At 32.6% G+C, this 12,558-nt stretch overlaps 1 protein-coding gene across 2 annotated transcripts; it reads right to left on the reverse strand.

Annotated features, from left to right (window-relative positions):
• On the reverse strand, positions 4,646–10,696 carry LOC18611961. 2 transcript variants are annotated; one of them, XM_018114351.1, is made up of 5 exons: positions 10,270–10,696; positions 8,588–9,219; positions 7,734–8,249; positions 6,565–6,705; positions 4,646–4,990 (listed from the first exon to the last, which is right to left on the reverse strand). In XM_018114351.1, exons 1-5 carry the CDS (start codon positions 10,523–10,525, stop codon positions 4,985–4,987), a joined length of 1,551 nt encoding a protein of 516 aa, XP_017969840.1. In that variant the 5' UTR covers positions 10,526–10,696; the 3' UTR covers positions 4,646–4,984. The 2 variants fall into 2 exon arrangements, with proteins under 2 accessions (XP_017969840.1, XP_017969839.1); XM_018114350.1 differs by lacking the exon at positions 4,646–4,990 and having other exon boundaries at positions 6,250–6,705.

Consider the following 12,558-nt stretch of genomic DNA (forward strand, 5'->3'; position numbering starts at 1 on the left):
CCAAGCCACTAGTGAAACTTATCTCTTTCTATATATGTAAGAAATGAGAGGTCCAAAACTGGTCAGGTCTAAAAGATTGTGCTCTGGTCCAATTCAATGCACCCAAAGGTGATGTTAAAGCATAGAGGCTTTGATTAAGGAAAAAGAAAGTGGATTGCAGTTTTGGCTTTCGTCATGAATTTGTTGGGAGATTTCTTAGAAAGGAAGCTCCTGAGAATGTTGTCGGTCTGAATGTAGCTTTGCCAATCAGGTTGGGAGTTCGGTCTGCGGTGAGACAGCAATCCTGCATGTGCCTTCACGTACATATCTGACTTTAAACTGCCTTAAACAGACAAAAACAAGAAACAAGTTGCTTGCAACTTGCAAATTTGGTTCCTATGGCACCTCCGTATGCTCCATACTTACTATTTTTTACAACTCTTTTTTTAATTAATGTCATTCAATTACAGAATTCCTTCAAAAGGAAAAATAACCCATAAAAAGCATAACCATTTCAGAAAAGTGAAATAATGTTGTTTTTTTTTTCCTACGAAAAATAATGCACGTAACATGTGTGTTTATTTGATTTTTGATGGAGATTTATGTCATGTGAATGTTTACATGACGATAAATTGAAGAATTTTATTAAACTTTAACCATAATTGATGATAAAATAGATGGATTCGAAGTATTTTCGTTATAAGAAATTTGGGTTTCTTTCAATGAAATCTTTTTCGTCGGTAATATTATACCATTGTTAATGGATTAGGGATTGTTACACATAATAAATTTCATAGACTTCAACACTAGTATCAAACCAAATTTCAATCAAATTTTTCATATGTTCCAAAAATGAGAAAAAAAAAAGAATAAATAAAAGAAGAGTATATATTTTTACACTTGTTATCTGAATATATAATATAATTTTTTGAGATTGAAACAATGGGATGACTAAATTTATATTTGCTTATATTTAAAATGAAATATTGTAAACATTTTCCAAATTTTAAAAGAATTAATTCAAGTATGAATCTCTGAGAATGTGCCAAAAAAATGAAGGTTGTTGGGTTTTTCCTTAACGGCTGCGCATGTGGCATCGACCATATGGTACCCGGAATACTATAAGATTACAGCTTTTTAATAATTTATATTAGTAAGAGAATGGATGTACTTAGTTTAATTAACATTTATATGCATACGACCGCTTCTACTTTAGTATGCCAAAAACAGTCACTTTCTTTGTATTAATATTATAAATCCGACAAATGCAAAAATAGGAAAAATATACATTAATATTCTTTTTCCTGTTTTTTCATTTAGCGCACACCAAATCTCACATATATGAACGATAAAACTTACGTAAATGAATAATAATTGAATATAATATTAAAAAATAATATACAAAAAAATCTTATGTAAATGAATGATTATTAAAGATAATATTTAAAATTAATATACAAAAAGATACGGAGGTAACCAAACTCTTGGCCTGAAGCCTTCGATGCTTACTACTACCTACTGATTTTACATTTGTAATTTTGTAACTGTTCTTTCCTCTCTCTCTCTTTTTTTTTTTTTTTTTCGTATCGTGAAATACATTTCATTAACCAAGAAAATATCCAAACATCCATGTTCGTCACTAGAAGTAAGCAAAATCACTTTGAATCGAAAAAACCGATTGAATTGAAGACAGTTGGTTTTTTTTTTGTTCAATTAAAATGATTTTCAAGGTGTTTAATTTTGTAGGTTTGATCATTTTGGTCAATTTCGTTCAATTTTTCGATAATTAAATTTTGCAACGAACAGCCAAATTTGAATTAGTAAAAATTTAAATTATTATATATATAACTTTTTTTAAATTTTTTTACATTATTCAATGAATATATATTAAATTAAAAAAATTGTTCAATTTACTTGAACATATTTATATATAATATCTTAAAATTTGATAAAATATTATAAGAAGTTTATTTTAATTTTATTTTTGCAATAAAGCAAACTAATCGAAACAGTTCAATTTTCAATTAATTCAATTAAGTAATCAATTCTATTTTACATAAAATTGGACCATGAAGATTGGAAATGCTCGACTTGCCCAACAAAGCTTGAAATTGCTCTCAACTAAGTGTCTTGGTGAATACGTCTACCAGATGATAATGAGATAAAATCAATCAGGGTAATACAATTTTGAGTAAAATACTCTCTCTCCTAAAATTTAATCATAATTTCAGGCAAGTCCATTAGTTTTCGAAATGGATTGTTGACCTAAAAAGTGTAAACATCGTTAATAAAAAATATGAAAACATTAAAATGCTTTTTCTTCTTTCTCTCATTTTTTTTCCTCTCAAATAATGTGGCCGGTTGATGGCTAACCGATCACCCCACGACAGGTGCTTTCCTAATTTTTTTCTTTCTTGATTTTTTGGTAAAAAATGTAATAATAATTTTTTAAATTAATAAAAGATAAAATTTTTCTTTCAATATTATCACGTTATCAAACAAACGAAAACACTAACAGTTGATTAATGACATGACTTATGTGTCTAGCGGAAGATAATTATTTGAGACGGGATGCTCATTTCGAAAACTAATGGACTCATATGAAATTTTGATAAAAGTTAGGAAAGTCTAGGTATTTTATCCTAAAATTTTTAAGATATCCAAAAAGGAGTAAAATGCCTTGTATGGGCGCATTTTTGAGATATCAAAGAATTTGTACAGCGGCATCAAAGTGTGGTTGTTTTGGCTTGTGCATAACTTGATGCAAGATGTGAACTGCATGATTAATATCTAGACGCGTGATCATAAGATAAAGTAATCTACCAATGAGATGCCTATACTATCCGAAATCATCACAAAATTGTCTTAAATCAAGATCAAGTTTATGCTATTGATACATGAGTGAGGAAGCTGGTTTGCAAACTGTGATACCACACTCTGCTAAAATATCAAGAAGATATTTGCATTGATTTAATGTGATGCCAGTTGAACGATGTGTTACCTCAATTCCCAAAAAACATTTGAGTTCACCAAGATCCTTAATAAGAAAATTGATATCCAAATATTGTCTTAGCTAAGAAATCTTAACTATTACAAAAAGCTTCATGAAGCCCATAAAAAGACTTCTTATTTGGCAAAGTTTTGAGGAATCTTCATGTAGACTTCCTCTTCAAGATTGATATGCAAAAAGGAGTTGTTGACATATAATTGATGGAGTTCCCAATTACACATTGAAACAATAACAAGAAGGCACTGCACTGTAACCAATTTGGCCACTAGAGTGGGTATCTCGTACGAGGCCTTCAAGCGTGCAGATCTTTTAGTTGAAACCCTCTATTGCGTGGCTCATGGGTTCGGGGCCTTGATGTGTGCGGTATTCCCGTGCGAGGCTATTAGGGGGGCGCCAGTTGTGTGCGTGGCCTACTAAAGTACAAGTTGAGTGTGCTTGACCCATTGGTGCTAGGTTTTCTTGCACATGGGCTTGGCGCACCGAGTTGACATGCCAAACTTGCTGATTCGTGTTGTGCTGTAGGGCCCATCTGTGTGCGCCTTGCAGTTGCGACTCAGTTTTGCAAGTATGTGGGGTATTTGAAAACCCCCAATTGATGGTGGCCCAATGCTGGTTGTTGATGGGCCTCAAAGTGATATCGCCTTAGGGTTAATTTGAGCCTCAACACATAAGTGTGCTTCTGGTCTGATCCCTCATCGACTTGGGCTGGTCACGGATTCACGAACCTCAATATTCTACCTTACTTAATTCAAGCAACGCCCTCGTTGCCTCATGGTTTCTCTCCAGCACAAATCTTTTTCAAGGTCTTCACTAGTTTCATGGGTTCGTTTGAAACAACTCCTTGTTGGCTATTTCGAGAACACTACTAACTCTGGATGCATCCATTGTACCAATGCAATGGATTGCTTCAATTCATACAATTAGGGTGTAATTTCTTGAGTAAATTACTCCTCTAAATTAAGTCATATTTCGATTACAGCATCTGCATAGGCAACACTTGTTTGTAACTTTTTAAAAATTGAATTGATGAGTCATAATTTTATCACGATGTTGCATTGAATCCAAGATTAGAAATCTTCCAAATTGTCATCGAGTTTTGTTATTGATCCATCTATAAACCCTTGGATCCAAGATTAGAAATCTCTAAACTTGACATCGAATTTTGCTATCAATTCATCCATGAACCCCTGAATGCAAGATTACAAATCTCCAGAATTGACATCGGGTTTTGCTATCGATCCATCCTTGAATCTTGCCTTGCTCTTGGATTGGAGCATAGTTAAGAAATTACACGTCCAAGTGAAATAATTATCTCTCATTCACTTAAAGATTGTGCAACAAAGATCAAGCTTGGATGATCAGACGGATGTAAGTAGAACAGGGTTTTGGTATCAATTGCAATATTTTGCGTATTCACAACTGGCACCAAACCTTCTTGAATAGCAAATGGCTATTCTTGAACTTATATCACGTATGATAGACATACAAATCGAAATTTAATCCCTTTTTTTTGAAAAAAAAAAACACCGAATCATTCCATTTGGAATGTATATCAAACCTGACCTTAGTTGCTCACCCAACTGCAAATCCAAAATTATGACTAATGTAGATTTACTAAATTCGAATTAGAGCCACATACTTTACCTCAATTGCTCCTTGAAGCATAAACTCATTTATATCTTAAATGTATACGAATAACCAACTTGTCAGAATATATTGCATGCATAGTAAGACGTATCAAATTATACGAAACACAATATAAGAGTGGCTATCCCTGGAAATTATCAGAATCATCATCCAATGGTCAATCGATAGTATAACAAATCATGTGCGACGCCAAAGCAGCTGACAAATCATGTGTTGTGCTGAAGCTGTCAACAAATCACTTGCGAAATCGAAACAGCCGACGGAGAACAAATCACGTACGGTGCCGAAGCAACCGACAGAAAAAAAATCATAAGGAAAAGACATCACTCTACCACAACCAGATCATTGTCATGGCTGGAAAGAAAAGAACCAGGTTAGGAACTTGCTCTAATATCATGAAAAATAAAATGTCTCAAAAGAATGGAATCAAGAAGACCTTGTTTAGTTTAACAATGAAGCCTAAAAGGATTATTTATAAAAATAACTCATCCTAAACCTACTTGTGACGCAAGTAAAGTAAATAAGAAAATATTCTAATCTTAAATTTTTTTAGAGTGCAAGTAAAGTAAAAAGACAATAAAAAAAGATTATGTAAAGAAAGGAAAATCTATAACATAAGTAAAAGGAAGCCCCAACCGGGCTTCCACACTTGGCCATGTTTGTGGCTTCTTCTATTGATATGTGGTTAATTTAAAATAATTGATTTAAAAAGAATATTGAGATGGTTTTTGTGAGGCCGATTGCATTAGGAGTGTCAACAGGAGATTTTTTCTCTTTAACTTCAGAAGAAGTTTTTCCCACATTGAGTGATGGTGTTTTGGTTCACAGGAAATTGAAGCTAACGGTGTTTCCATGTATTAAGAAATATATATTTCTTACAAAATATAATATAAAAATAAAATTTTTTGGTGGATATTTGTAGATTTCATCCAAGTTTGACGTGAAACGAATTTTTAATTTTTAATAAGACATGATAGGAATTAGAGGGTGGATTAATTTTAAATAATTTTAAAGGCATGAGATAAAAAGGGTATTAATTAAAATTGAAGATCATCTAGAAAATTTCATCATTAAAACTAAAAAAAATTTAATAAGCATAATTAATATTCATTTTATTTTGACTTTTAAAAAATATTCATTTTATTTTAATAATTTATTGTATCAATTATGTAGCTTATCAATAATTACTTTTAAAATATTATATTTTCTCAATATGTATTTGATTTCACTATTAGAATCATGTAATTACCCAAATATGATTATATCAACATTAGCATATATTAAGATATAAAAAATCAAATGTTTTCGAAAAAAATTATTTTAAAAAAATTAGCTTAATAAGAGAAGAGAAAATATTAAAATTTTTTTTAAATAATTATCTTTAAATTATCATTATAACTATTATTTATAGTATTTTTAAATTTCAAATTATTTCTCTTTAATTATTATTATTATTTTTATTTATAATATTATGTAATTTTAAATTATTTTTAATAAAAAATTCAACACCCACACGAAGCAGGGCACTACTCTAGTATCCTATAATACATACAAAGATGCAAATAAAATAAAAAATGTTAAATTAATTCTCCTTTAGTAAGGAAATAGGGAAATAAGAAACAACCAAAGACCAATAACCTTCAGCTTTTATAATTACATGCTTACACATTGAAGGATTGACTAAAATAGGGAAAATGAGAGACCAATGTCCCAATCAATGATACAGCAAAAAATGAAGAATATTTCAGTTGTGCAAACAAAAGAAAAATGTGAGTCAATATTGTCTGTAGAGATCTTTTTCTTTTTTGATAAATTGTCCATAGAGCTTTTAAATACATTTCAAGTATTCATTATGCTGTACTGGCATTAGTTGATTCTTCATCAACCATCACTTAAAGAAATGTTTAAGAGTTAGTATGAGCTATCACCTTCGTTTTCATAACTTCTGGAACAACCACATCAAAATCACTTACAGTCCATTCTGCAGTCTCTCCTGTGGGGCTCACATATATTTCTGTACCAACATTGAGTGAAGACCAGATGCGCCTTGCAGGTTTTGTTCCTGGATCCTGAGAAACATAGCAGCAATATAGCATTTTTCATCACTCCATAGAAAACATCAAATAACAATAACGATATCCAAGAGCACTGAGCAGGAAACGTATTATCAATGAAAGCTGAAACCAAAAATTGTATATTCCAAAGAGTTGACTAGGTGAACTACTCACATTAAAATCTAGAGTAGTAGTTATTGTCCTTTGTAATTGCATTTGCACTCCAATTTCTGTTCACCTTTAAACTTTGTAATTGCATTTGCACTACAATTTCTTTTCACCTTAAAACAAACTTAATAGTTGAAGGGTTCATATTGAAATTTCAAGAATATTCACATGCTAGCATGCTAGCATGTTATAGCAGGATGTCAATAACACGTTTCTTAGCTAATTTGTGGAGGTTGGAATCGACCACTCTAAAATCACATTCTAAAGGATGTCTGCCCATGTTTGAGAGCCTTGGCCTTGTGACTGCAAGCAGGCTCTGCACTAGTGTAATATATGTCTTCCACTTCCTACTGTGGGATGGTATTGTCCACTCCAGCCTTTCTTTCGAAGATTAGGGTCTTTGACCGGGTCCATGCCAGTATGAGCCTTGTGGACCCTGTTTAACTGGATAAGCCAACATTGAGGGTCTACTATAGAAAGCGAGGCAATGCAAATCTTTAAACTGTTTGTTTTTGAAAAGAAAGAAAGAGAAAATCCTCTTGCTCTCTGTGAAAACTAAATAAATGCAAGATCAATTGAGTTATTGTCTAAGTACCCATTCATAAGTAACTTCTACAAATTAAATTGGGCTTAAAATTTTTCAAGAACTTGAATCAATTTGCACAATTTAGATAGACACTGACATGGAGAAAGTGAGTCTATCTTTATAGTTTGTTCTCATCCAAAGGTAAAACTCAATATGCTTGAAAGAATTCTAAGGCAGAAATTCCATGCCCCAAAGTGGGAGCCCACCAACAAAGACAGAAGGAAACAAGGCATTTGACCATTTTTTGAACTGATTTCATGAAAATGCTCTGCTAAAACAACAAGAATACCTGGTAGAAGTATAAACGGCTTGAGAGAGCACCCACATCAAGCTCCCAAGTTCTTGAGTCCCCAATCCATCCATCTCCTTGCTTTTCAGGATAGCCATGTACAGCCCATTCAGGATGTGGAAGAATTTGCACCAACTCTTGTGATTGTGGATTGCTATATGGATCACAAATATCATATGGTTCCTCCAGATATGTGGCATTTCCTGGGCTGCAATATAGATGATATGCAGAATATGGAAACTGAGCTGTCTCATTTCTATATATCATCTTGCCGGTAGGGCTGATATGGTAAGGTGGGCAGAAAACCAAGTTATCTGCACGGCACCAACTTGTAGTTGCTGGATTAATTATCATCTCACTGTATCTAGTCACATCTGTCAGAACATCACCATCACATGGTTCTCCATTGTTTTTCCAACAGCTTCCTATGTCAAGTAGATAAAATTGACTGTTGGGTCCTCCTCCAAGTTTGATATCAAGTGTCAGCCTTACCAAAAAATTTGGAGATTCTGGCAACTGAGAGATTGAAGGTAACAAAAACAGATCATGTTTCTGAAACTAAGGCTTTCAACAGATACATAGACAGGAAAAAGGAGAGACGGCCCCTTCAGCAGAAAGTGAAGCACTTAGGATAAATGAAAACACATGCTTCTTTGTCTCTAGGAAGGTTAAAGATGAAAGGAAAATATCTGCCTATGATCTCTATGAAAAATTCATAAATTTACAAGAATAAGCAAATTAAGGCTTCTATTTTCAATTCTAAGTATGAACAGTATCAACTAAGCAGCAAGCATGTTCAAAGAAAACTCTCACATACAAGTGTCTATTATTCAAAGTATATGCAGCCAACAAACCTTTTTCATAATGCCGCGTCCCTTATAGTGATAACCACCATTAAATCCATCTGTTGCATCTGAACGTAAATATAACATAAGCCAGGGATATTTAGTAGATGTTGTCAACCTGTGAGAAAAAATCCAACTCCCTGTGCTTATATTCTTCTTCCATGAGACTGAAAAAAAGGAGTTGTTTCCCATACCTTCACTCAAGTTGGCATCAAGGTCATATGTTCCATAAAATTCTCCAGTTAAATAAACCTTCTGGCCATCAAAGGAATCCAATATTGAATACTTATGGTAAACAAGTGGCTGATTCATACATCCCTCACCAAAACAGGGAAAATTTCTGTCTGTTACTATTTTACTTACTTTTTGCCCATTCTCAGGACAAAGAGTAGTATTTTTGTCAAAGTTTCCATTTTTAACCATAATCATCCAAAATTGCCAGGGATTTGGGGATTCCGGTACCTCACATAAAGATCCAAGATACAGTTCTTTCTCCTTTGCAAACAGGTCAGGGTCAGTGTAAGACTCAAAACCCATTATAGGAAACTTATCACCAGCTCTTAAGCTGTTGTCAGAGTCGTTCACTTGGTGAAGTACTCTGCACTGCCTCCCATCATTAACAAGGCCGTCACCCAGATGACCTGATGATCACAACAGAAGGCCAGTAAGATGGTCAACGTTTGAAAAGGATATGTAATTCTATCTTTTACAGTTTTATGCCAAACAGATAAAAAATTTTGAGTTTGAGTGAGACATGTGGATATAGGACCTTAACATATTCTTCATTTGCTTATTTAATTAACAAGATGACAATGAAACTGGATGCAGTGGCATTGTCAAAGATAAATATACAGCCTTTTAAATTAGGATTCCCAAAGATTCTTCAAATCCTATCGCTAACTTTAAGATCAATGACAAATAGATTGTGGACAGAATTGGAATAATGCTACATGATTGGACAAGCTTTATGGTTGTGTGTCAGAACTGATTTGAATCAAAGAACTCAATTTGCTCACAAGGTTATAAAGAATGAAAGAATTAACAGAAAAGGGGAAAGCAGAGTAGTTTGGATAAAAGATCAAGGAACCTAGACGTGCCTCCAACAAAATTTCCTGTAAACTCTCAAAGATCAGATAAGAAACCTTTACAGACTTAAAACCTACAAAAATAAAAAATTCCAATGCAAGACATTGAATCATAACAGTTATTTGCATGCACAGCATCATAAAAACAGTACATTGCCATTTTTTCAACCTATAATACAAAACCATCTTGCTTTATGATCAAACAAGCAATATTCATCAGTAGTTATTCAGGCATGCACAATATATTTCAATCGTGGACAGTCAAATTGGCTTTTATTTCTTTAACACTCTGGGTGAATTGGCAAGTTGATTTGCCACTATAATACAAGCACATAGTTGATGACGTAGCTTTATACCACTTAACAGGAGCCTATAGGCACATTAAGGTTAATTAGATTTCTATTTTCGGAAATGTTTTTTCATTCAATGCATTAGTCTCACCAAATTTTCAAGAAGTGGTATCACCTTAACAAGTGCGGCAAATTTCAATACACAATATACAAGGTAGCAAGCTTAAGTGCTAAAAGAATTAAGAAACAGATTCACAAAGAAACAACCACTTTAAAGCTCATTTGGATCAAATAAATAAAGAGAATGAGAAAGAACCAGTGTTGGAAGAACAGTCAAGATCAGCACAGTCAGCCCAGCGGGGGCTACCCATGTTAGGAGCTTCAAAGCCCACTTCGTTGCAGAAATTCCAAGCTTCCAAAGCAACTCTGACATTTGGGTTTTCCATTCCGGGGTCCCCTATGGCAGAAACATAGTTGGTAGTAGACTCACCATGCATCAATAATTGAGCACAATTCAAACCAAAAAATTGTTGCAAAAGACCGAGAACGAGAAACCAACAGGAAAAACCCATGTCTGTATTGCTGCTACGACTGTGAATTGTTGAGGTTCATGCTCACTGAGGAAGAAAAAAGAAGGGGGCATGCGCGTCGGCTAAACGTTCCATCTTTGAGAGTGGTGGCGGGGTAACGGGAATTGGCATTTTGAGATAGCTCACGGAGTTTGCTTTGCGTTCAAGATAAATTTAAAGACTCTTCCTTCCTTTCTTTCTCTTTTAGTTAGCCGATTTAACCATTGCCATGTTGTCTTTCATGGCAAGGACAAGGACGTTTTTATCTTTATTAAGAAGGTTGTTTGTCAATTGCGATCCACTATTTAATGATACGATCCGTTTTAAGGTCAAATCTCATAACAGCTATCTCTTTCACGTGAAAAACTTACAACACATCCCAAGGTCAATTCTTTTAATTTGCAGCACTTGTGTTATAGAAGGTCATACACAAGGAATGGCAATGCGTACTCTCATAAATATACTAATACATTAAATCGTACTATTTGTATATCTATTAAAAACAATCTCTAATTTTGTTTAAAAATATATATATTTATCCAAATACATTGCGTAAGTATTGCTCTATTATGCTTAATTTTCTTCTTCCATCAAAATGCGTAAGTATATATATTTATTGTTGGGTCTTTTATTTTTTTTTTTAATATTCTTTGTAGATAGAGGTAGAGGAGAAGGAGATCATGATTTGTGATGAAGAAGGGTGATTGGCAAAGAGAGGGAGAGGAGAAGGAGTTTGACTAAGAGAGAGATATTTTCTAAAATGCTGACTTGTTTGTAAAAGAAGAGAATAGAAAGCTCCTCTTTGATCTGATTTTTATTTTTAAGATATAAATAAGTTTAAAAAAGCATAGTGAAATAGGTTTTAAAGTCTAAGTACTTAATTACCCTTAAATAATGAAAAGAAGACAATATGTTTAATTACCTCTAAATAATAAATAAAAAACCATTCTGATTTATTACCTCTAAATAATAGAAAGTAATTAATTATTTTTAAATAATACACAAGCATATTTGACTTTTCAAAAGGTAAAGAAATCAAGCTTCCTTGATAAGCCTTATTTTTTTCTTTTTCTTTTTCTTTAAAGCCAATCACCTAAGCATTTTCTAAAAAGTTCTTTTTTCTCATATTTTAGAAAGTTCTTTTTTTCCTTCTTTTCTTCCCATATCTGATTATCTTCTTCATTTCTCTTGTCTTTTCTATTAACAAAACCCTAAACTTCAAACCTCTAATTTTAAAGCTAAATCAAGATAAAGATTTTCATATTCTAGCTCCTTTATTCATGGGTTTCAACTTTCAAATATTTTCTTTAATTTGTAGATTTTATTTTTTTTCAAGGTTTGAGTTTTTAATTGGTTTCCAACTCCAAGATCAGCTCATTGAAGTTTTGCTAATTTTTACACTTCCAAGCTCACCAAGGTAAGGAAATATTAATATTGAGTAGTCAATTTAATGGGTTTGTAAATTGGACTAGGAATTTAGATTAAATATTAGGTTATCATGTAATTTAGCTAGTATATAATTATTAGAATTATAGATTTTATTTTTATAATATATTTGAGATTATTATTATTTATTGATAATTATAGGTTCAATTGATACTACAAAACTTAATTTGGATTGAGGTTTTAGGGGTGTTGGATTACTAGTTGGAGTTGTGGTTTAAAAATGTTGATTTATAGTTGATTTTATGAGTTAAATTGTTTAGGTTCTCTTAAAGCTCCAAGGTTTAAGTTAAGGGAACTAAGCTAGTTGGTATTGGTTTTAGCAAGAAAGTATAAAAGGTGGGGATATGCATTTAAATTGTTTTTGATAAATGTAAACAACATTTTTATCATGTTATGATCAATGATTTAAAAAATGTGCATGGGAAACGAGTTCTTTGTATTGTATGTTTTGCTTTCAATTATATTTATATTGGAAGTATTATTAACTTGTTTGAGAGCTATTAAATGTTGATAGCATATATGGTGCTATGATCAATTTACTTTATGAAATATTATATCTAGTATGAATATACTCTCTTTGTTCATGTTGG

Source organism: Theobroma cacao, chromosome 1, assembly GCF_000208745.1.
Source record: "Theobroma cacao cultivar B97-61/B2 chromosome 1, Criollo_cocoa_genome_V2, whole genome shotgun sequence".
NCBI lineage: Eukaryota > Viridiplantae > Streptophyta > Magnoliopsida > Malvales > Malvaceae > Theobroma > Theobroma cacao.

Bases quoted from the DNA above. Each gene is read 5' to 3' on its own strand.
- LOC18611961 (XM_018114350.1), bottom strand. From the start codon at position 10,525: ATGGGTTTTTCCTGTTGGTTTCTCGTTCTCGGTCTTTTGCAACAATTT. The intron at 9,220-10,269 runs GTTCTTTCTCAT...TGTGATCATCAG, and splicing joins TGACTGTTCTTCCAACACTG to GTCATCTGGGTGACGGCCTT. The intron at 8,250-8,587 runs GTTTGTTGGCTG...TCAATCTCTCAG, and splicing joins GACGCGGCATTATGAAAAAG to TTGCCAGAATCTCCAAATTT.